Source organism: Rutilus rutilus, assembly GCF_951802725.1.
Source record: "Rutilus rutilus genome assembly, chromosome: 13".
NCBI lineage: Eukaryota > Metazoa > Chordata > Actinopteri > Cypriniformes > Leuciscidae > Rutilus > Rutilus rutilus.
This window is the reverse complement of record NC_140218.1, coordinates 20,874,762-20,901,159: the sequence shown is the minus strand read 5'-3', so window position 1 is coordinate 20,901,159 and position 26,398 is coordinate 20,874,762. Positions and strand designations below refer to the sequence as shown.

Sequence of the window (26,398 nt, the reverse complement as noted above, 5' to 3'; positions counted from 1 at the left end):
TGTGGAAGCCTCCCAGAAAAGGAGATTATGTTTTAGAGTCGCCATATGCTCCCCTACCCCAGGTGACTACCGGCAAAACAGGAAGTGCCACCTTTTTAATAAGCGACGTAATGCCTGCCAGCATCATATCAGTCACCAGGGTATAACCGTCAACTGTGCATGTCCGTTTCACTCGATTATTGAGTTTCTGTGTTGAGGAAAAGAACAGATTTCTTATTTTAGACCTCTTTGGTTTGGCATAGACTTTGAATGCGAGCATAAAATGTCTGTTTTTTCGTTTGATGAGCAGCGGAAGCTTTTTTCCGGTGTCGATCAGACTATTTTTAGATGTGGTTAAGATATTCATTATTGACGCCCAGACTTGAGGAAGATTTCAGTGAGGCTGATTGGGCGTGTGCATGTGTGTTACGATGAATAATTAACAGATGAGGTAATGCACTGACGGAGAGAGGGAAGGGGAAAATAAGTGATAAAGAGTCACTGTAGATCTGTACTCCAGGCAGCGACCACACAGGGAAATCATTTCGCTAACGTGCAAGTTCAAACGTAGAAGCTATTTTGTCTGATATCTTTTTGCAACTTATTTTGGGATTTGTCAGACCTTACAAGTCTCCTGTGTGTGTGTGTGCGTGCTGTCACACCTGAGTGCAGCTCTGATCAGATTGTCCGGCTTCTTCTAAAAGCTTTTTATGTCTGTTTCCTGAAAACGCTCCATCTGTTTACCCATTTAATTAGTGACAGATGAATCAGATGATGCTTTCTGGAGTTAATATTCATGTGTTTTGAGAGCATGTGGCTCTCCTGTTCCTGTCTTCAGTGTATAAATCTGCAAAGTGATATGTTTTCAAAATTGATTAGTCGATAGGTTGCCTAGATGACTAATCTGTCTTATAAATAAGTTGCGAACAATTAATTAAGCTAGTTTTGCATTCAGCAAAGCCTAATCTGACGCATTTCTTAAAGGGATAGTTCACCCAAAAATGAAAAATCATTTACTCAATGTCCTATTGTTTTAAACTTATATGACTTTCTTTTTTGTGCAGAACACAAAAGAAGATTTTTTTTTGTCCATACAATAAATTGAAGTTGAATTTGTTTGTGATTAGATATCAGTATGACTATAATAAGTATTAGATTTAATATTTTATTATTATGTATTATTATTTATCATTTTACTCTTAATAGTAATAATAATAATAATTATTATATTATTATTATTATTACGAAATAAGAAATATTAATGTTGTAATATTTCACTTTACAATAAAACAAGTATTTAAGAAAATATATGAATATTGATAATAATACTAACAATAATTATTTTATTTTACAGAATAGGCCTAACTGTAAAATTACAATGTCTTAATTTCTTAATTTTCAAATTTCAAAACATCAAGCTAATATTTTGACTGAAAACAGCAGGAATCCCGTAAAGCTTCACTTTTGTTTACAACAGCCGGTTTATAAGCGCTTTCTTATTACAAGTATGGGAAGATGCGGTTCAGTTTGTGTTCCCAAAAACACGTTATAAGCGACCCAAATTCAGAGCAGATGCAGAGATGAGTTAGTGTGTGGAAGCATTTACTGAAAACCAAGCCTCTCTGAGACACTGCAAACATCGCTGGATCATGAGCTGCTCGCTTGTAAGAACAATTGCATATCGTGTGTAAGAACGCAGTAGCACATATATTTATCTAATTAAATCACAGTCTTTGCCATTCGATAATTGCACTAAGCCATTCGGTTTTAGTGTGCTACCTGTCTAGAGAAGCTAAGCATAGTGCATGCTTATACAATTACTGTGCATGGTAAACCTCACAGATTGGCAAATTGGATGACTGGCCGACCATTCAGGTAGTGTGTTTCACAATCTGTATTCACATGAAAAAGATTTAAAATGTGATTAGTAATAATCTGGTTTGAATAAAGCCACTCTGTGAATGCTCACATATTGAATATTCACTTTCCTCCCCAGTTCTCTTGAATCACATTAGATTACAGTTAGCATTGTTCACACAAGACCAGAGCCTTTTCCCTCAGTAGTAATCCGGTGGTCTTGAATTCTTAGCATTGCTTAATTTTGTGCAATTTTACTTTTTTTTTCTTTTCTAAAGTGTGTCATTAACCTCTCAAATAAACCTACTGGAGGTAAACGGGTGATTTCAGCTGCCATATTACACTGGGAACCACAGTGACACTAGATTTTTGTTGAGAAACTGCTGGCTGATTGCTAAAGGATCATTCACACCAAGGACAATAACTATAACGATAACTATAAGGTTATAATCATTCTAATTCTAAGAAAATAAGGAAGTCCCCACTACAACCAATGATAATGGCACAAAGTATATTTTTGGAATCTCTTTAATTACATATTTTTTCTAGCTAATGAACAATAAAATCATCGACAGCCAATCAGAATCCACCGACTTTAAAGCACAAGCATTTAAACCGGCAGATAACATAACTGCAGAGCACACTTTTTAATAAACTGAACTTTATTGTTTGGATGCTAATATATATATTTTTTGTTATAGTTTTATTCTTGGTGTGAATTTGCCTTAAATGTGTTTAAATCCCGGACTACTCTGATAATAATAATAGTCTGTGTTATCTGCTTAAACTGTAAGTGAAACTAAAATGTAAACATGTTTTTCTTGTGTTAAGCATTTAAAAATAGGATTTATTTTGAGCTGATTTTGATAGTTATCAATGTTATTGTACACCAACAGCTCAGTCTACAAACTGCCCTCAGATTCTGCAATACATGCTTTCCATGCCACTGTGTGCATGACTGTTGACTGCATTAGCATGTTGTTAGCATTCTGCCATCGACTGGAGCACGAATGGATGTCATCTTCCTTACCTTCTGCTGCGAGACTTGTCGTGTGCTGTTCAGCTACGAGATCTCTGTATTCCTAGCTCTCGATCGCCATTACCGTTTCTAGAATTAAGCATTTACGTTATTGATTTTGGCTTTAGATTGGTAAAATGTAATAAATACCTGCATTGACTTTCAGAACAATTTATTGACATCCGAGACACATTGTATTTAGAAGCAGTAGTCTAAATCAGTCTCGGAAAGAGATTTGTGGGAAAAGATCAATGCAAGTTCATATGTCACCGCAGCCATATCACCCTGAGCCTGGTTAGTACCTGGATGGGAGACCACCTGGGAAAACCAGGTTGCTGCTGGAAGAGGTGTTAGTGAGGCCAGCAGGGGGTGCTCATCCTGTGGTCTGTGTGAGTCCTAACGCCCCAGTAAAGTGATGGGGACACTATACTGTCAAAGAGCACTGTCCTTCGGATGAGACGTTAAACCGAGGTCCTGACTCTCTGTCATTAAAAATCTGTACGAAAGAGTAGGGGTGTAACCCCGGCATCCTGGCCAAATGTGCCCAGTGGCCTCTGTCCATCATGGCCTCCTAATCATCCCCATATATATATATACTAATTGGCTTCATCACTCTGTCTTCTCTCCACCAGTAAGCTGGTGTGTGGTGGGCGTTCTGGCGCAATATGGCTGCCGTCGCATCATCCAGGTGGATGCTGCACATTGGTGGTGGTTGAGGAGATTCCGCCTTCTATGTAAAGTGCTTTAAGTGCCGAGAAAAGCGCTATATAAATGTAATGAATTATTATTATTATTATTATTATTATTATATGTGCTTAGTTCTTAACAACAAGCGCTTAACAAGTAGCGCTTTTAAGCTAATGGCAGAAAATGCAATTATGTTTCAATAGACAACAATCAGACGATGTCTGTGGATCAAATACAATGCGTGCTTGCATACTCAGCATGAATGCTACCTAGCAGACGCGATTTCATTATGTTTCCGAAGTCATTTGACTTCACACACTGGTGCTCGCTTGCTAATTTAATTCGCTCCCACCTGCTGTTGGCAAAAGTATGTGTAATTGTTTTAGTTTAGTGCTGTATTTTATGATAAACGCAAATGTGAGGCAGATGAATATGCATGTGCTGTCTGGGTGTCTCCAATCCATCGAGTCAGCTTACAGATGAGGCCCAGCTGGAGCCAGGAAGGACCCAGACTGGTCGGCATGGCAACCTCAGCACTAAACCGCTCATGCAACATTTATTCTGACCTTTTATTTGTCTTGCTTTGGCCCTCTCGTGGCCCTTTTGCGTCGCCCTCGACCCCTGTGCGAAGTTCTAGGGCCTCATACAGGTGTGTCTCCTCTCACCTTGTCTCTCCATTCAAACCCGACTCAACCACACGCCGCCTCGTTCAGCTTTAATAAGTGTCAACATGCTACCAACAGCAGTGCGGGGGAGGGAGAGAGAAATATGATCTGCTTTAGAGAGAGACGTATGGAGAAAATGACCTCAGAGTGGAAGGAAAAGAGGCTGTGTTTGTCTGTCTGACTTTGAGAATGTGGAGGAGATAATTATACCAAATCACACCTGGATTCAGGCTTTGCGGAAATCAATAACCGTCTCATTCTTTTTTGTTAATTAAAATATTGCAATATTTTTTCATTTAAAAAATGTGCTTGTGTGTGTGTATATTGGGTGTGGGTGAAGGGAAGAGGTGATGACTCGATGCTGAGTTGTAGGCTTTTTATTTAATAATAAAATAAACCAAAAGCGAACAAAAACTACCGCGAGGGGAAAAACACAACCGGCAGCTGGACTGGGCAGAGCAGGAGCAGGCATGGTTAACAGGCAACACATGACGGGAACATTAGATGACGAATTGGCACAGGACACTATGGCTGTGTCTGAAATCACATACTATCTTGAGGTACTTATTCTGAATAAATAATTACTTCACGGCCACTAAAAAAAAGTATGTTCTATATAGTATGAATGTGTGTAGTATGTAGTGCTGGTGTAGAAAACATGGCTGCGATCGCTGCTGTTGGCAGCAGCCGTGATATTTAGTTTGACAGCACTTTTGCTTGTGTGATATGGTAAGTAATATTCTTTCAAGATGGTGAATGATAGTTAATTGTTCAAATTTATTAGATAACAACTGATATCCTTGATAGCCTTTGTCTGCCACATGGAGCCATTCATCATTTAAAATGCTCAAATTTGAGAGGTCCCCACATTCAGGGCACTTTCATCTATTTCAACATTTGCATCTATCACAAGCAATTGCTGAATGGCCATTCACTTTACCTGACTGCTAGTCCCATCAATCAGTGAAAAAAGGGTAATACATTCAGTTCAAGTGCACTTAATGCAGATCACATCAAATTCTTGAATATGTGACATTTGCTGCCTAAAAATGCCATTAATTCTCTCTGCTTTTTAGTCAGCCTTTGTGGGACTGCTCACAGAGGATATTTTTGTACCTAATTCGATTCAACATTATCCCTACTGGTAACTTCCCTTAATGTGCCACCCTAATCAACCAGGGATATATTTAATTTTGCATAATTACTTCATCATGCCATTGGGGAGAGGTGGGGGCATGAGGAAGAGATATCCGCCAGGATTTTATTCTGACTCAGAGCACAATCCTATCTGTCATCCTTCACTACACATGCTGCAAATCAGAGAGGAGAGAGCAGTTTTATACAGGCAAGAAGAAAAGAGATGAAACCGAGAGTTGAGAGTTGGGGAAAAAGGGAGATATTTAGAAAATTGCCTCTTTGTGTATAATTACTTTCCAACTATGTCAAGCCTTGTGTTCTTGGCCCTCAGTCTGATTGTTACTCTAGTGAAATAAAGAATGGGAGTAAAGGCTTCATTCTAAAGGGAGTAAACACTTCACCACGGCTGTGTTGTAGTTAAACAAGATTAGGTGATCGCAACCTTTTTTGGTCTGCAACCCATTTTTTAGGTTCCAAAATTCTTGCGACCCCACACATCACAGAATTAAGTGGATCTTACTGGCCAAATTACACTACAAATTAAAATGAAACATACAAATTACGTTTATAAGAGAAGCACTACTTTTTCATTTTACTACTATATAATTGTATGGTTATTTCCTCCATCACAAGAACTATAACAAATAATGTCATTGGCACTCACCCTTTTTAATGAAAAGACTGGGCTTAGTAAAAGTATGACATTTGGATCATTATTTGGTCTTGATGTAAATACAAGTGCTGAATTCCTGTGTTTCTCAACCTTTTTGACTCCAAGGGCGAAGGCCACCGTTATCCATGACAATGAGTTCATCATTTAAAATAAGAAATAAGATATTACTTTAAGTGAGCTGTTTTATTTTATCTTCATTTTTAGTGTTTTATTGTTTAGCATTTTTAATTAATTACAATTATTTTTAGGTACAGTAATTAATTATAATTACGTTTTAGTAATTCATTTTTACATTATTTTGAAATGTTTTAAAATAAATATCACAATTATTAATTAATTACAATGGTATAATTAATTATAAGTTATTATTATCAATATAATTAGTTATTTTAAGTCATTGTGTATTCTCATTGGAAATTTGCTGAGGCCCCCTGATTGGACACCACTGGTAAATTGTGCTATACATAAGTCCTAGAATTACTTGTTCCAGTATTTAAGTTGTCATAAATAAACATAAATGTGTAAATAAGTAGAAAATCAGTACGACCAGGTGGGGTCTACTGTTAACCTCTACCTCTAACATATATATATATATATATATGTGTGTGTGTGTGTGTGTGTGTGTGTGTGTGTGTGTGTGTGTGTGTGTGTGTGTGTGTGTGTGTGTGTGAGTGTATGAGTGTATGTATGTGGTAAAAGTTAAAGGGTTAGTTCACCCAAAAATGAAAATTCTGTCAGTAATTACTCACCCTCATGTTCAAAAACACTACGTGAACTCACTCGAGGCCCAGATAGAAGGAAATGAATAGTGGAATAAAGTCGTTATTTTTGTTGTTTTTTGCGCACAAAAAGTATTCTCGTCGCTTGATATACTTAAGATTGAGCCACTGTAGTCACTTGGACTATATTAACGATCTCTTTAATAACTTTTCTGGGCCAGCAAGTTTCGGTCACCTAGAAGCCTGTGGAGGAGTGATCCAGCGCTCAGATTTCATCAAAAATATCTTAATTTGTGTTCCGAAGATGAACGAAGGTCTTACGGGGTTGGAACAACATGAGGGTGAGTAATTACTGACAGAATTTTCATTTTTGGGTGAACTAACCCTTTAAGGCTATTGTCAGTATTCCTTGTACTTTGAGGGACAATGACTTGCTTGCAGAAAGCTTTCATGTGTAAAGTGCCTTTGGTAGTTGTTTTATTGTTGAGGCTGGATTACGGTGAAAACCGAGTGCCTGTTACCTGTTCCAGTGTCTGATCATGCCATTACACTAATGCCTGAGCTCTTGGGAAAGTCAGTTGCACTACTGAACTATGGACAATGAAGTCTGCAATGGCTTTGGCATTCGTTTCAGCCCAGTGCAAGATTTGTTCCTTCCCGTTGGATCTATTTCAGGACTAGCGTAAATCCTCATGTAGTCATGGTCCTCTTGGCCTCTTTAAACAAGTGAAAGTATGGGAGAATTTCATGATATAAAACCCTCTCAGTAGACTGTGTTTTAGGGTGAGTGATGGGGGCCCAGGGGCCGACATTATGCTGGGTGGTTTGAAGCGTCAGTACATGTTACAAGAGCCAACATTGATTCTACAGAGACCCTTGAGACCATGTCAATCTCCACCTGTCCATTCCACCACCAAACAATTCAAGTCAATCTTCTGGAGAACTCTCCATTGGGTTTCTTTCGAAAGCTAGGGCGCTTAAGACCTCAGCCGGTCTCTTTCTTTTTCCACTCCATTTACTCACACTCTTGTCGTACCAAACCTTTCTTTTCTACTGCTGAATACAAAAGAAGATATTTTGAAGAATGTTTTAACTGTTTTTATCTATGTAATGAAAGCCAGTGGAGTCCAAAACAACACTGGACCCCAATGAGTCTTATTTTGTGTTCCACAGAAAAAAGAATGTCACACAGGTTTGGAACGACAGTAAATGAGTAATGAGTAATTGATGCTAGAATTTTCATGTTTGGATGAACTATCCCTTTAACAGATGCAGTATCTTCCTCGTTGGCGACCATGAAAGATGGGAGAAGCCTTGTAATAGTGTTTGCGAGTAAATCCATGGCTTCGGTTGCAGTGGAAGCGCATATGTTGAGTGAAAAGATGTGGAAAGAGGCTTTCTGAAGCAAGGTCAGATCTTGGGGTGGGTGTTAGCCTTCTTTCCTCTTTCTTTCTCTCAGTCTCACTCTCTCTCACAAGTAGAGGAGAGAGAATTGCTAGTGTTACTGGTGTGATGGGGGTGTACAACTCCATCTGTTCACTACATGATGGAAACCTGTCAGGGAATTGAGGCAGCACCATTCGCAGCTGCCACCGAGCCATGGACAGTGCGGTAACATGCTGCCAAGAGCTACCGAAGGGTTGGGTTTAGGGGATGGGTTGGAGTAGCCTTCACTAAAGGGTAGACACTACACGGGCAGCGTTTCTTCACCATGGTAATTGGCTTTAGTATGCCCTACTGGGACAGTCTGCATCAAAGGCCGAGCCAAGCTCTGATCTGGAGCTCATGATGCTCTGGCCTTCGCCTGATGGTCTTGTTTGTCATCCTCACTCCCTTTCTTTTGCTAACTGTCGCTCAGATCGTAGCTTCTCTCCCACAATTTCACATCAAAGACACTCTTTTTTTAATGATATCATTAGCTAAATCCCCCTTCTTCTGGCAAATCCCACTCGGAAGGCCCAATAAAAGCGGGATATGCAGGGACATTCAAGGAGAGGAAGGTCACATAGGGAGGGGGAGGCGGAAGAGGATTATATTAACGCTTTGAAATATGCAAGGAACAAGGAATGGCGGACACTTCCCTCACCTTCTCCTGATCTGATGATTTTCGGCTGTATCAATGATTCCAGCTGACTCCAAAGCTCACGAACAGCAGCTTTATCGATGCAAGCACAAATAATGGCACGTTGTTATTTAAATCACAGTATAAATCACACAGCGTTTAGGCCTCATCATGCGGTTGTCTTTTGATGGGAAGAATTCAGCAAATTAGAGAGGAATGCAATTTAATCAGCAAATGCCGAAAATGCTTCAGCGGGAAGCGGCAAGGTATATGTGACAGTTTCTAACATGCTTTTTTTCTGGTTTTCATTGCCTCATTGTTTTTTTGTAAAGAGTGCAGACTTTTGTTCTATCATCTATAATTACATGAAAATGCATTGACTGCACAAAGAGTTGGGGTGAATCTCTTGAAAGCCTGTGAACCAGAGTCATTGGAAAATCAAAAAGCCTCAGAAAGAAAATGCAGAATAGTTTTCTCTGCTCTTCATTGGTTGACAACATACTTTTGAAGGCTAGATTACCTGTACAACGACATAATAACAAACTCGCAGAGCAATAATAAAAAGGAGAGAGCTTAAAAGCCAGAGGGGACTTTGATGATGATTCATTTTGTTCTTGTTTTTACAGGGCAAAACTCTTGACCGTTGAGTTTTTTCTTTTCTAACTCTGTAGAGTTACTATGTTTTGAATTTTTTTGCCTTATAGGACGCTACACAGTAGACAGGCTGCTTTTGATGGATGCACAATGCGGTTTACTTTGATTTCAGGAAAATAGCCGATCGTATTCTGCACTTACCTTTTAGAGTTATTAAGTAAGAAAGGAAGAGGGAGAAGGGGGAATAAAAAAGGAAAAACAATGACAGCGGCTAAAACGAGCTCTCTTATTGTGAAATACTGGGTGGCTTTTAATGGGTTTTATTTTGCACTTACTTGTTCTTTGGTTGGGAGGGCAGGTCACATTTTATCCAGGCAGCCTGATCATTTACTTTCTCACTTTCTTTCTCCCCTGCCTCAGCCAGCTGTAAGTGTGAGAGAAAGAAAAAGAGAAAATGAAGTGATTTGTGGAGGTATTGATCGGCAGCAAGGTTATTGATCAGGGTGTTGCACGAGATGGAGAAGGGTGGGGTTGGCGGGCTGAGCGACTCTCTGTCTGGCTGGCCAGCTGGCATAACCGGGCACTGGCTGACCCTGCTGTTAGCCCAAACACCCCCTCCAACAGACCACAGCTGCTGACCTCCACTGTGACATGAGGGCGTGGTTATGGCCAAGCTCTGTTTATCTAAATTATGCTGATGACATGTGGTGGTTTCAGGAATAATGAGAAATTCTAGTTAAAGCAATCCTATCGTAAATGACCAGTTTTCCTCAATCGGGAACTACAATTGGAAGCATTAGAATCAAACTGAAAAAAGAAAACAAATATACAATGGCAGGATTTGAAGTTGATGACGATTGGCATAGTCTGTGGGAAAAAACAAAACCAAAAAACATTTGGATTGGCTAAATGTATTGGAAAACTATTTTCTAAATATGAATTATGCCCAATGATTAATTTGCACAGCAGCATTCATTTGCACACACCGTCTGCTTTGTTGAAGTTCCAGAAATAACTAAAGGATTTTATGCAGTTTCCCATCTTTCAGATCAGATCGGAGTGCTAAGTTGTGGAGGATGCTACAGTTTACCACGATCTAGCATACTTTCCTGGGACTGTACTGTATTGTTCCATCACTGCGATCCAAACACCTTAGGGCATTTTCACACCTGGCTCGTTTTGAGCATTTGTTTCAGAACCTGGTGTGATTTCTCCCTTAGTTTGGTTTAGGCATATATGAACACGTCAATAACGCTCGGGTCCACACCAAAACAGTCGCTCCGAGATTGGCTGAAGGAGGTGGTCTCGGCCTGATTGAAAACAAACTCTGAAGCGGTTCAGTTGAGGTGAAAAAGCAATCCGACCCAACGAACCAAACGGTATCGTAATTCATGACGCGAAGTGTGTTATATAAAAAGCAGCATGGCAGAGATGGGGGACTCGAGTCACATGACTTGACTCGAGTCAGACTCGAGTCGCAAATTTAAGGACTTGAGACTTGCTTGACTAAATTAAGAAAATGACTCGACTTCACTTTGACTTGAGATCCAATGACTCGAGACTTGACTTGACTTGAACTGTATGACTTGAGAATGACTTGATATACATTTTTATATAAATCATCGCAACATCAATTGATGAACAAAATGAAAGCAACGGAACCATTGACGCCAGTCATCAGATTCTGCGCGATTGCGTGACGCTGCACAAGCCCAGAAAAAACATACATCGCGGTGAGCGCGCTAAATACAAAAACATCTCCCAGCATCGTTTCTTTTTGGATATAAACACTAAAATTGACCATATTCATACAAGAGGATTTGCTGTACGAATAATAACTGGCAAGGGATTTCGGACGACCATCACAACCTCGAACAGTCGAACTTCATTCATCACGTCTAAAAGTAAGCTATGGCTTGTTTAACCTGTTTGTTATAGTTAATTTGACTATCGTTAAATCTAGAGAGAATATTGGTCAAAACAGCATGCCTCTTTATACACAATTATGTTTTCAAATTTAGCTTAATGTTGTCAATATTCAAATGATAATTAATGATGGCATATGTTTTGTATAACATTTGCCACATTTCTTTCAAATCATGCTTTAAAGCCAAATATGTCGTTCTTTCCAATGACGAAAAACAACATAGAAAACTGTTAATGTTTTGTCGTGTTTTATGTTTCTCTTAAAGCAGGGTCAGATGTTATCAGGGGGTTGGGGGCAAAATGGCAGCAGAATGAATGTAAAAATTGCCCTATGAGTTATTTTTATAATTATAACATATGATATAAAAAAATATTTCCAGAATATTGGCGCGATTGCAAATGTGATAATGATTTTTTAAAACAGTTCAGTAAACAAAGAGTGAATATCGTGATGTGACATTTTAGACATAATATTCCAAATATTCTCTGTTTTTGCTCTATTTCTCCAATGACAATAGTTCCAAACAAGCCACAGAAAGAGTTATGCGTATTTGAACAAATTATTATTATTATTTTTTTTTTTTTGTGATTTAGTGACCTCAGTTGCTTAATTCCAGAACGAATCTGCCGTTTTGAACAAATCAGTTGAATGAATGCTTCTATGACTCGTACATTAAGACGGTGATTTGGCGCCACCTATTGGCGGTTTTAACTTCATAATTAAAAATATATAATTTATTATTTTTTAGCATCTAATTTTTTCTATATTAATTATAAATCATTAATCTCATGACATTATTTATGGTGTTGTAATTGCAGTTTAAATGCATGGTTAGAAAAATAAATGGTTAGAACATAGTTAGAAAAAAATGCCCCTGGAAATCAATTTAAGGGGTCAAATATTGGCTCTTAATGGGAAAGTTAATGTCTGCCGGTGATGTATAAAAAAATATATAAGCAAAGTTAAACATATGACATTTACTATGAAACCAATGTTATTAATGCATCACACTTGTGAATTTACCTTCAAATGTTTTATCTTCAAAACATTTTGTATCATTGTTATTATAATAATAATTCCAAATTTTGATAATCATAAATGCATGCTAATAAATTATATGAATATTACGATATAAATGTATAAGAAAGGTAATCATTTTTGAGGGAAAAATAAATAAGTTTGAGGCCAATATAAACTACTTTTTTCTTTTTGGTATTGTAACTTGACTTCGACTTGACTTGACCCTTAGCAGGACTCGACTTGACTTGCTTGAAGTGAACCACTGACTTGACTTGACTTGACTTGGTTGTGTGTGTGTACTGCGACTTAGACTTGCTTGAGACGTGATGGTATGGGACTTGAGACTTACTTGTGACTTGACCATGTGTGACTCACTCCCACCTCTGCAGCATGGTGTCTGATTGTGTGTGTGAGCACATTAGTTATAGCAGTTGAAAACCAAGGAGGGTTGTAATTTTGTAATTTTTCTGTTCATAATTTCTGTCATAAATGAGCATTTAAAATTGTATTTGTTTGTTTGTTTTTATACACAATAGTATACAATTTTACTGTCAATCAGAACTGGCCATAACATAAAAAAATGATTAGTGTCCTTGTCATTTTCATCCAAAATTGATATTGTTTCGTCTCCAGTTTGATTATCATTTTAATGAATTACTGCAGCCATGATCAACTGAAAATGAAATTAAATGAAATTCTGTTTTCTGCTGGCTTTAATTGTGAAATGTTAATTGCACAGCGTTATTTCAGTGCATTAACAAGTTGTTAAATTGGATTGCTGGTGGTTAGTCAAATAAAAACACTTAATTGTTTGTTATTCACACACTGTGTGTGCGTGCGTGCGTGCGTGCGTGTTGCAATGCCATGTTTAGTGAATTCGCCCCCTATTGTACTGTAATTTAGCAGATTTGTGTATAGATACTGGAGCTGTTTTGGTGTTCCTGCGGGTGGAGCATGAAGCCATCTGGCTATGGCTTGGATTTGGTCCAGAAGAGATGCCATAGACCCACAGAGGGCTCCATTATTGAACACTTCCTATCCCGCCCCCTTCACCAAATGCAATGTCTCACTGGACTTCAGGAAACATGTACTCTCACTCTTCATTTTCTCTCAAAGCACATAATGATGTGGATTGACTAAGGGGCAGATCAGAGGGAGCGCTGGGAATGTGCTTACACACAGTCCAAAGGAGCATGTGCATGAAAGCGTGTTCAGAGAGAGTGAGAGCAGAAGACGCACTCCTCCTCAACATACTCGCTCCGGACGGCTTTAAATAATAGAATCTTGTGTAGCGTCGCTGTCAGGCGCTGGTGACTTATTCATGTATATTTCAGGAAGTTGTAATAATTTCACTGCTTGTCTGCTTTCCTTTGTGCCAGAGATGAAATTGTGACAGAGTAGGTCCTACTCTCAGGTCTCCATTTTTAATACTTGAGAAGTGCTAGTTTTTGCGTTAAGAACCACCCACTGACTGACATTTAGAGTGACTATCCAGTTTATTTTGTTTTTATGTGCTGTTTAGGGGCAGGTTTGTAAGATTCTTATTGTAAATATCTAGTTTACTTGCTAACCTTTGCAGTGCAAACCTCTGAAGGTTGTTTATTCTTTAAGAAAAAGGAAAACCCTCTCCCATGGCCTTCCATCCATATCCCTGACCGCTCTTTCATCATAGATTGAACTGTCCAGGACCACAGTGCCCTTTGGTAGACCACTGGGCTGTCCCTCATAAAAGTGGTTGCCATAAACATGCCTTAGGAAAAAACTAAATCGCATTTCTGTGTATCTTCTTTTCATGTACAGTACTTCTACATTCTGGCTATTTTCTCTGTTCCTTGCCCTTTGTCTGTGATGTGTAGGAGAGTTTTAACCAAGAGTCATCGCTGGTAAATAAGTTCAGCGAGGTTTAAGCCGAGGTCAAGGCCTCGAGCTGGCGGGAACAAGCAAAGAGAGGGAGAGGAATTGATTGGGCTTTTATATGTGGAAATTGAGAAAATAGAGGGTGTCTTTGGCGTGACCTGCCCTTGCCCACTGTACTATCTATAGCTACAGAGAAACAAAATAACACCAGCTTTTATATTTGTTTTTCTTTTTTCCCCAACTCTTCATTTTAGTTTTAATAAAACATAATGAAATGGAAGGACATGGAAAAAGAGTGTGAAAGTGAAGAAAATGGACAGGACGGGAATTTTCTTTTTTAAACCTGCCTAAAATGGTTTGCTAGTCTCCCAGGTTGCTCTGGTTTGTTGGTTTTAAAGGGTTTAGGACACTAGGCAGCTGGACAGTCTGCATAGGCCAGCAAAACCAGTTGGGAGACCCGCTTAAAACAGCTTCAGGCACGTTAGGAGATCAGCTTAAACCAACTTTGTGCAGGGTAGGAGAGCTTGACCCGGCTAGGAGACCAATTAGACCACCTGAAACCATCTTTGGAGAGGCTGGGAGAACAGTTATACCATCTTAAAGCAGTTTTGTGTAGTCCAGGAGAGTTTGACCAGAATGGTTGATCAGTTAGACCAGCTTAAACCAGCTATGGTTTTGAGGAGAGCTTGACCAGTCTTGAAAACCCATTAGACCAGGCTTTGGACAGGTTAGGAGTCCAGTAAGACCAGGAAAAAAGCTTGTTTACGCTGTTTTATTAGTTTCATTTATTTATTTTTATTTTAAACAGAGAGATGATCTAAGAAATAGCTGAGGAGTATATATTGCAGAAAAGTCTTTAGTAGATACATGACTGGAGTTCCAGCAGATATTCACTGTGTGTAAGGTCGAAACTGTTTATAACTGCTGTGCAGACTAGTCGATAACTTTATCAGACAGTAAACACTGCGAGATCTGTATAGGAAGCCTCTGGGATTTACGTACAACCCGTTATAATGGAGTCTGCTTATTCTACTAGACACAGATTGTTTGTCTCTCTCAGTCTGTTTTAGTTATTGTAGAGTTTCGTAGAGCAAAACTGATGCTGTGTTTGTCTCACTGTGAGTCAATGGTCATAGTCTCCAGAGTGTTTCTCCATTACTCATGCACAGAGGTATCACACGTACCCCTGGTGGTCTTGCTATAAATGAGATTTTTATAATATCTCAGAAAATGGACGTCTCCCAGGAGATGAACGTGTCCTCACTGACACAAACAAGCCATTATTCCTCAGCCATTTATTTAGCGACCAAATCATGTGTTGTAATATCTTTTTAGTATTGCTTTTTCTTTTCTTTTCTTTTCTTTTTTTTTCTTCTAACGTACCCCCACAGCACCATCACCGGACCATCATTTTGCATTATCAGTAAATATTGTTAAAGTGAAATGATTCCAGTGACTCACTTTTAAGCTAAAAACAATCGATAATGAGGGTGAAAAACAGTCACATAAAGAAGCTTCATCAACTAATGCAATTTATCAAAACACAGAATCTAAATCAGAAACAGCATTTAGTTGGACAGTCGTTAGATAGAATTATTGCCGTTTTAATTATAAATTCACTTTGCATACTCAAATAAAAGTCAATATAAAATCCAATTTGGAACGCACTAATATACTGTATCTGAAGCCTTGAGCTTCCATCCGTACAAGTTAACGCACATCTACTGTATATGTGCGAATGGGCCCATTGTAAACCCAACGTCTTTTCCCCATTGATTCTAGGGCTGTTGTCATGGAAACATGGCTATGGCACCACATGGCTGGAAAATGAGCGTGAAACTCAAAACGCCTAGGCTGACATCATGGCAGAAATGTGCAGCCACAGGAAGACTCAACTCACACTTCCACATAACGCAGGTTGCGAAAGACATGGGTACCCAATGCATATATAATGAGCTATATGTGCTGAAGGACTAGCAGTTTTACTTAATGCGTAATTGCCACAATTTCAGCCAATCATAGCTAGAGATGCTTCTATAATCAAATTCTTCCTGTTAGCAGTATAAGCTGATGAATATATTCTTATAGCCAATAACTGGTGGTGGTAAAATTCTATACTGTTTTCTCTAAAAAAATCAAACTGTAAAATTTAGAATCAATTATTTTAAATGCTATATGAGTGGAATTATGTGCTATATGAGTGAATATATTCTTATAGCCAATAACTGGTGGTGGTAAAATTCTATACTGTTTTCTCTAAAAAATCAAACTGTAAAATCTAGAATCAATTGTGAAAAAGTGAAATTATGTATCACAACATCATATACAGTGTGGAAAAATGGATATTAATTTAGAGATTTGCTAAAGATTACATTATTAGTCTTTTTAAAGATTACATTTAGTGAGCTTTATATGATGGCAAAGGTCATCAAAATTTAAAAATGGCCAGATATTGAGCATGAACTTAAATTTTCTGTATCCTGATATATATATATCCATTTTTCCACATTGTATATGATACATAATTTCACTCATATATATTATATATATACTAAATATTGACCAAAAATGTAATGAATTTAAATGTCTCTAAAATATTGCCAATAACTAATATGTTACTGATACATGGTGCCATCCAATATCATGTTATATTTAATGTTTAATGTACAGGTCCAAAAAATGAGGTGTAGTATTTTGGACCAGTGAGATTCTAGCTTAAAACAGGAGATCGACAAAACCGATAGTTAGGACAAAAACTATTTACATTGAAGCTTTTTTCACTTCCGTATGGTGTTTCTGGTTAGGACAGAGTATAAATGTCTGTATGGTGCATGTGTAGATTTTGGCTGTTTGTTCGGTGTGCTGCAAATAAAAGAGTGCTTAATGTGAATTTCAACAGAGGCGCAGGTGTTGCAGAGCAAATCGAACACTTGACGTGAAGTCATGCGGAATGTGAAATGAATAAATGATTGATAAACTACACATATGGATGAAAATCTGTGGTCTTACTTGAGAATCACACGCTGTGGAAAAGCTTTCTCGTTCTTTGTTTTATATTCTTGGTGATGGAAAATATTAAATGAAAAGTGATGGAATGGACTTGGGGGTGCACACACACCTTCAAAAGCATTAGTAGATGTTTCACATGCATATGCATTATTGAGACATGAATATGCATCGCTCCGACACTCAGGACCTGTCATGCTCACAGTCTTTATTTAGCATGGTTGTGTGCTGCAGTATAGTGTGTTTCTCTGGGGCTCAGAGTCACAGACCGTTCAGACACTGACCCTAGATCCAGGTGGTCTACTCTATTATTACATCTATATTTGATAATGCTCAACGGCCACTAGGTTTAAACGCTTGATTTCTCTGTGCATAGCACACAGTCCACAGCCATTCATACATGCATATGAGTCACTAATACTATCATTGACTTCTTATGTGATATGTTCATTTCTACACTGTAAAAAAAAAATAATAATAATAATAATTTGTATTAAGCGTCTGCATCTCTTTCTTTTCAGTTTCTTTCTTGTTTTTTTTTCTGAACATTAATTTATACAGTGTAAGATAATAGGAAAAACACCAGCCTCTTTAATTAGTCTCTAGACACGCGACTGAAGAGCGCGCCTCCAGGAAGTGCTGTCCTTCGCAGGCCAATCCCACTGAGATCCGCAGGCTTTCACGGAGTCTGTATGACTGTGTCCTCAAGTTGTTGATTTTGACCTGATTTACTCAGAATCAACAAAGAGCCGGTCCTCCACAGTGCTGCGGTGAATCTCAAACAGGCGCAGAGGTGACAAGCACTGTGTAAGAGGCACCAGTGGGCAGGTGTGCATGTCGGATTGACAGCAGAGTTCAAATGCAACCCTCCGCACGCCTCAAGCTCATGTGCGCACACTCATGTTCCATGTTCCACATGTGTGACTGTGTAGGTAGCCGCCGGTCACTGATAAAAATGGGGGGGAAAGCCCATTGCATACACCAGGTGGCTGTCAGTCAGTTTGTGACACTCTTGCCATAGTGGGCTTTGCCTGAGGGAATTATGGAAGTTTGTGTTTTGATGGCAGTTGTGAGACAAGAAAGCAATAGAACGAGACCGTCTCAGAGGAGTTAACACAGATTCTTACCTGTCAGTATGAGAAAGGAGAGAAAAGTTGTGTGTGTGTGTGTGTGTTTTACGTGTTTGTGTGTTCTTGTATGAAGTGAAGTCAGTGATCAGGAACAGCTAGACAGATCCTGGAGCATACCGAGTGGTCATGCCACCCTGTCTGGACCTGTTCTGGTAGTCTGTGATAAGAAAAAGAGAGAGAGCAAGTTTTTTTTTTTTAAGATCACTCATCAACAGCCAGGTCTTCTCAGCATCGTGCTTGTTTTGAGGCAGTTCTTGCATTGATTTGGAATTTGAAAGCAACTGTAATGCTGTACATTTCCTTAGACAGAAGCTTTTAAGTCATAGTTCAGCCAAAAATGGAAATTCGATCATTAACTGAAAATCATTTATTTACCTTCATGTCGTTCCAACCCTGAATGACATTTTCTTCTGTGGAAATCAAAAGTTTGACTTTGAAGACTATGTTGGTCACTCTTTTCTATGCAGTTACAACGTACCTTTTCACCCACTGTGATGACACATTTACACACTTATTAACATCGTAAATCAATGTGTATTTATATAGATAGATAGATATTTAATAAATCTGCTTTTGTAACTTATATTTTGTGTTTTATTAACTTGGCATTAAATTACAGAACACTGGATCATTCTGCTGTGTGAGTGTTTGTAATGCAAAGGCAGAGGGAGTGACAGCAAGATTTCTTATTTCTGACTAACGTAAATTAACCTTTCAATATTTTTTCATTTTCTCTTTTGGAAAGTCAAAGAAACACTATTGGGACAAGTGGCAACGGAAACATTTGCTGTAGTTTCAGCTCACCACTATAGAATTTACCCAACTTTACGAATTTAGCTTCTGCGAACCACCGGAAATGTGAAAGGGTCTATGAAGAAGGACTGGCACTTTCAAGTTTCAAAAAGAACACAGAAGCATTATAAAAATATTAAAAATGTAGTCCATACAACTCATGCTGTGTGTTCCAAGAAATAATACAATAGCTTTGTGTCAGAAACTGACTGAAATTAATTTCATTGTTCACTGAACTCAAGAACCATGTGAATGAATCATTCAAACTGGTTTTGTGAACAGGAAATGATTCATTTGATTCCATTTACAAATTGGACATTGTTTCTTCTTTAATGAACTCTCATGAATCTGACATGGGAAACGTCAATACTTTTAGTGAATAATGGTGGCTTCAAAAGACTTGGAATATACTTCTCAAGTGGTACACCACATTTATGTGTCCTTTTCTTGACATTTGAAAGCTTACTTTTTGTGTTCCACATAAGAAAGGAAGTCATGCAGGTTTAGAATGTTAAATGATGTCAGTTTAAATGTTGAATGTACTATAAAAATCCAGGTCTTTCTAGCAGAGTGCTTGTGTTGAGACAAGTATTATAATGCTGTACGTCTCTTCAGACAGGAGCTCTAAAGGCCATGTGTTAACTAAAAGAGTTTTTATCCTGAGCACTGGTTTGCTTGAGTTTTTTTTACAAGAGTCTTTTGTTCCGCCGTCATATGACTGTAGTCTTCCAGAACGCTGCAGTTGTCACATGATTGTGGCTTACTGATTTGTACTCTGATGTCTTTGTCTCTGTCTCCGTAGGTTGCCGAGGAAAGCTGTGTGGATTTGGAGCGTTGTGTGAAAGAGACCCGGCTGACCCCTCGAAAGGAGAATGTGTGTGTAAGAAGATTGTATGCACGTCCGTGGTGGCGCCGGTGTGCGGATCCGACTCCTCCACCTATTCCAATGAGTGTGAGCTGGAGAAGGCCCAGTGCAATACACAGAGACGCATCAAAGTGATGCGCAAAGGCCCCTGTGGTAAGTCCCGTCACATACTGTACACAAATCAGTGCATCTATTATTATTTTCAGTGAATTTAAACCCTTATATACTGTTTAAGAAAAATTGTAAGCATGACATTATAAAGTAAAAATATTATTAAATTATTGAATTAAAGTGTTTTTGTTTTTTTGTCATTGTATTAAATCAATCAAATTAAGTAAACCAATGATCTGCAAAAAGGTTACATTAGTTTGTTTCTGGAAGAAAGACATTTTGAATTCAATTGAAAAAATACTTAAAATATAAATATATATATATATAAAAAAAAAAACTGTTGCAAAGAACTATTTATTTATTTATTTGGCTCTTTTTAAGTTTTCATGGTTAGTTTTAGGTTCAGTTTTAAGTCGAGTTTGGAGTATCCAAACTTAAATTCAAGCATTTTTGATACAGACCATACAACAGTTATCCCCCCTTATTATTGAATGTTTTTCCATATTTCCATATTTATGAATCTCAGCAGGGATATATCATCTGTGGAGAATGTGAATTTTGTGTTTTCTACACTGTTCATCATTTATATGTCAATCAATTTCATTCCATGAATGATAACTAATATATGAAATGTGGCCCATAATTAAGCAGACTCCGTGGCAGTGGGGCTGGCCAGCGTGAGCCGTAATTACGTGATTCGGTAGAACATGCTGTACAAACCCTTCAAAGAGCTCTAATTAGCCACCTCACATGCTGTCTAGCAGGAAATATCCAGTCCTGAGGAATGAGAGCTCCAGCCTACCAGTGAACTCCAGCCTTCATTCAGAAACGCATTAAAGATCACACTGTCCCGTTGTGTTAATGCAGTTGAAGTTCGGCTCCATGCTAATCGCTGCTGGCTCCGCAGCAAGGCTTTAATGGGCAGTAGCCTCCCTGCTATTGCGCTAATGAAATTGACAGTGTGGCTATCAGGGGTCATATCTCTCTCGCTCGAATGAGATCAGCTGCCATAGATAACGGGCGGTTCAGTGTGTCTCCTGGGCTGAAGGGTTGAGATGGGAACTGAGTCAGGTTAGCTGCCGTTCTTTGGTTCTACTCCGGTGGTGCAGCATCCAAAAATATTCAAATAAAAAAGATAGATATTTTATATATTACCATTTAAAATAATGGTAATATTATTAAAAATTGAAAATGTTGCTGTGATGGCAAAGCCCAATGTTCAGCATCATAACTCCAGTCTTCAGTGTCACATGATCCTTCAGAAATCATTCTAATATGCTGATTTGCTGCTCAAGAAACATTTATTATTATTATTATGTTGAAAACAATTGTGCTGCTTAAAATTCTGGGGGAAACCGTGATTCTTTGTTGAATAGAAATTTGAAAAGTGCATCATTTATTTATTTCGTAACATTATAAATATTTACTGTCACATTTGATCAATGTAATACATCCTTGCTGAAAAAAGTGTTCATTTCTTTAAAAAGAAAAATCTTACTGACCCCAAATATCTAAATGGTACTATATTAAGTATTTATTTGTATATTTTTATATTTGTATTGTTTTATTTCATATTATTTCAATATGTATATATTTAGATAAGTAAATATTTATGTATAAAATAAAAATATCAAAATGCAGTTCAATGGCCATAAGAAACTATTTATAACGGGTAAGTTTTCTCAATTCACACCGCATTGGCAAGAGTGCCAAAGGGTTAATTTGGACCCCAGGCACGGGATAAGAGTGAGACAGAAAAGAAATACAGAGAGGTGCCCTGTTTTTAAAGATGAGCAGAGGAGCGTGGGTGCTCTGATAATATTGAACACCGGTGGGTAAACAGAATCTCCAGCTGTTTGTGTGAGTGAGTCAGTCAGTCATTCAGAGAGTCAGTTGAGTGAGTGAAGGAAAGAAGTGGTGTGTGTGTGTGTAGAGCTCATTTCAGGCTGGCCTTATGCTGGAACTCGTCTGGATTGGCAGCGGCGCAGCAGAGCATTGGGCCAGGGCGATTGATCAATGGAAGGATTGATCATATGTGTGCAGAGCACGTCTGGAATTACTGTGATTGCCAGGAGCGGTCTCTTTTCTCACTCTGTCTTTTTTTTTTTTTTTTACACATTAACATCTCTCCACCTCCAGCCTGACTCGTGATGAAAACCACTCTTTAGAGTACCCACAGCATGGACTCGGAGGAGGTAAAATCTGTGCATCAAATATTCACTCCCTAAACCAAGCCTACAACTTAAACTAGCCGCAGAGGCTGAAACTGTCAGCTTCTGTTGTCTAAATGAGGTTATTCTGCTGTACAGAAGAGCGGGGGTGGAAAAGCCTTAACCTCAGGGTATCATGGGAAGCTGCTTAATGGAGGAATCAATATGTTTGTCCCGTTATTGACGGCTGAAACTGTTCCTTCACTTGGGAAGTATGGCTCATTTCTCTCAGATCCTTTACCTGCTATAACTCCAGGTGTTAATTCTGTTGGACACGTATGGTTTGCTTCTCGCACTCTCCATCAGCTGATTCTCACATCGTGATGCGCTACATGCGTCTTTTACTGTCCTGTTTTAATGTCAAAGCTGACGTTCATCCAAGCTGGTAACCGTTGCTGTAGCCATGAGAGACTGTTGATTTATGATCTTTCTTGCAGACTCATCTCAGTCAATATTAAAGCCACTCTCTGAGTTTACCCTGAGGCTAAGTAGCATAGGGATACACTGTTTGAATGCACCATAATAGTGATTCATCTCAGAAGAAAAGGATAGATTGTTTTCAAAGAAATGGTTGATTAATAATGCTTGGATGTAGATAAAGGTGGGCTTTAATGAAAGCTTTGATGTAAGGTGATGTGTGTAATTTCTTTGGCACTAGTGGCACCCAATGGAATTGCCAAAAAAAAAAAATATTTATTATAGTATATTTATTTTCTGAAAATATTACTTATTTAAAATCAATGCTATAAGGTGTGAAGTGTTGCTTTTCAGTTTCTCTGGTATTCTGGGTGGTTGTTAGGTTGTCTTTTGGCCCAAGTAAACGGAGCCTGCATAATATTCAGGTCAATAGGCCAATGGGCTTTGCTGTAGGATTGTTTTCTTCCCTTTTTTGTGTTTTGTTTTGCCTTGTTCTGTTTGTTTGTTTGTTTGTTATGTTGTCAGGGCGAAAATTGTAAGTTGTGTCACTTAAAAATAGAATAGTACACCTATCTTAAGTACAATCATGCCTTGTCAACCTACGACTGAGTTGTTTTGTCTGATTTGGTGTTAGATAAAGCACTGTTTTTAACATTGAAAAATGACACTTGTTATTGGTTAAGGTGTGTGTGAATCAGAGGTAGGAGTAAGTCACACATGTTCAAGTCACAAGTAAGTCTCAAGTCCCATACCATCAAGTCTCAAGCAAGTCTAAGTCGCAGTACACACACACAACCAAGTCAAGTCAAGTCAAGTCAGTGGTTCACTTCAAGCAAGTCAAGTCGAGTCCTGCTAAGGGTCAAGTCAAGTCGAAGTCAAGTTACAATACCAAAAAGAAAAAAGTAGTTTATATTGGCCTCAAACTTATTTATTTTTCCCTCAAAAATGATTACCTTTCTTATACATTTATATCGTAATATTCATATAATTTATTAGCATGCATTTATGATTATCAAAATTTGGAATTATTATTATAATAACAATGATACAAAATGTTTTGAAGATAAAACATTTGAAGGTAAATTCACAAGTGTGATGCATTAATAACATTGGTTTCATAGTAAATGTCATAATATGTTTAACTTTGCTTATACATTTTTGTTTTATGGAATATCACCGGCAGACATTAACTTTCCCATTAAGAGCCAATATTTGACCCCTTAAATTGATTTCCAGGGGCATTTTTTTCTAACTATGTTCTAACCATTTACTTTTCTAACCATGCATTTAAACTGCAATTACAACACCATAAATAATGTTATGAGATTAATGATTTATAATTAATATAGAAAAAATTAGATGCTAAAAAATAATAAATGATATATTTTTAATTATGAAGTTAAAACCGCCAATAGGTGGCGCCAAATCACCGTCTTAATGTACGAGTCATAGAAGCATTCATTCAACTGATTTGTTCAAAACGGCAGATTCGTTCTGGAACTAAGCAACTGAGGTCACTGAATCACAAAAAAAAAAAAAAAAAAAACGAATTTGTTCAAATACGCATAACTCTTTCTGTGGCTTGTTTGGAACTATTGTCATTGGAGAAATAGAGCAAAAACAGAGAATATTTGGAATATTATGTCTAAAATGTCACATCACGATATTCACTCTTTGTTTACTGAACTGTTTTAAAAAATCATTATCACATTTGCAATCGCGCCAATATTCTGGAAATATTTTTTAATATCATATGTTATAATTATAAAAATAACTCATAGGGCAATTTTTACATTCATTCTGCTGGCATTTTGCCCCCAACCCCCTGATAACATCTGACCCTGCTTTAAGAGAAACATAAAACACGACAAAACATTAACAGTTTTCTATGTTGTTTTTCGTCATTGGAAAGAACGACATATTTGGCTTTAAAGCATGATTTGAAAGAAATGTGGCAAATGTTATACAAAACATATGCCATCATTAATTATCATTTGAATATTGACAACATTAAGCTAAATTTGAAAACATAATTGTGTATGAAGAGGCATGCTGTTTTGACCAATATTCTCTCTAGATTTAACGATAGTCAAATTAACTATAACAAACAGGTTAAACAAGCCATAGCTTACTTTTAGACGTGATGAATGAAGTTCGATTGTTCGAGGTTGTGATGGTCGTCCGAAATCCCTTGCCAGTTATTATGCGTACAGCAAATCTTCTTGTATGAATATGGTCAATTTTAGTGTTTATATCCAAAAAGAAACGATGCTGGGAGATGTTTTTGTATTTAGCGCGCTCACCGCGATGTATGTTTTTTCTGGGCTTGTGCAGCGTCACGCAATCGCGCAGAATCTGATGACTGGCGTCAATGGTTCCGTTGCTTTCATTTTGTTCATCAATTGATGTTGCGATGATTTATATAAAAATGTATATCAAGTCATTCTCAAGTCATACAGTTCAAGTCAAGTCAAGTCTCGAGTCATTGGATCTCAAGTCAAAGTGAAGTCGAGTCATTTTCTTAATTTAGTCAAGCAAGTCTCAAGTCCTTAAATTTGCGACTCGAGTCTGACTCGAGTCAAGTCATGTGACTCGAGTCCCTCATCTCTGGTGTGAATGCACTTTTGCTTCCCTTATTAAAGACATGGTGTGAAAACCAACGTCCTGTTTGGCTGATTGTTCCCCGTGATGGCTTGTTATTCAGGCACAGGCAGGGTCTTTGTGACGCCTCCACAGCCACTGAGCTCGGCAGCCGCCGCCGATGGCACGTATCCAGCCCTGCCTCGTGCAAATGAGTTTTTCGCTCACCCTGTTCCACCCCTGCGTCGGCTACCGTGCTCGTGCGTGAAGACGCTCGCCACAACACATTCACCTGTCTCCGTGACAGGAGACTCAATTCACACTCATCAGCGCCTTCTCGGCTTCCCTACTCCATCTGCAGAAAAAAAACCTCGCTCTCAGACTAAATTTAGCTTGGGTTACGTCTACACAGTCTGGTCCTATCCACCGGCACACAATTATAGCAAGATTGACTTTCTCCTTCAATAATGGAGTCCTCCATGAATTTAGAAGCAGATACTCTAGCAACATCCATCATAGTGATGATTTTTTTTTTCTGATCTCAAAACTTACTCAGCTGAAAACCAGTGTGATCTTCTCATCTGAAAAATGTTGCTAATATGCTCCAGATGATTCTGCTATATGGCATTAGGGGTGTACGGAGGTCTGCACAGGTCATTAAACACAAACCCACTCTGTAAATGTGATGCTGTGACCCAAAACAATTGGTCAATTTAAACTATTCAAAATGGTATTTTTATCTCAAACTTTTGGACCCCACATGTTGGGTTTCATCAGGCCCAAATCTAGTATATCAAATGCGACCTGTCTTATAGCATCACTTCCACACAGCCACTCTATATAAGCACACACAAAAACACACAGACGTCAACTTGAATATGATCAATGCCATCATTGAGCTTCATTCTGCTGCTTATCCCCTGGAGAATGAGGATACTTCTTATTCAAATCTCTTTCTCTTGCTCTCCTCCTCTGTCTCTCTTTCTGTGTCGTCCTGTTCACTTCCGAAGGGGGAGGATGTAGTGTTGAAGTGAGATAAGGCAGATTACAGCAGGACGGGCACATTAAAAAGGCACATTTTCCACGCTCTCG

The 26,398-nt window shown here is 38.3% G+C and overlaps 1 protein-coding gene across 8 annotated transcripts in view; it reads left to right on the top strand.

Annotated features, from left to right (window-relative positions):
- Window positions 1–26,398, top strand: part of agrn (agrin) — a 248,091-nt gene that overhangs the window by 117,656 nt on the left and 104,037 nt on the right. For all 8 annotated transcript variants that reach the window (XM_084427577.1, XM_084427576.1, XM_084427583.1 and 5 more), the window contains one exon: window positions 19,926–20,141. In XM_084427577.1, the coding sequence (XP_084283703.1) occupies window positions 19,926–20,141 (216 nt within the window). The remainder of the gene's footprint in view (window positions 1–19,925; window positions 20,142–26,398) is intronic.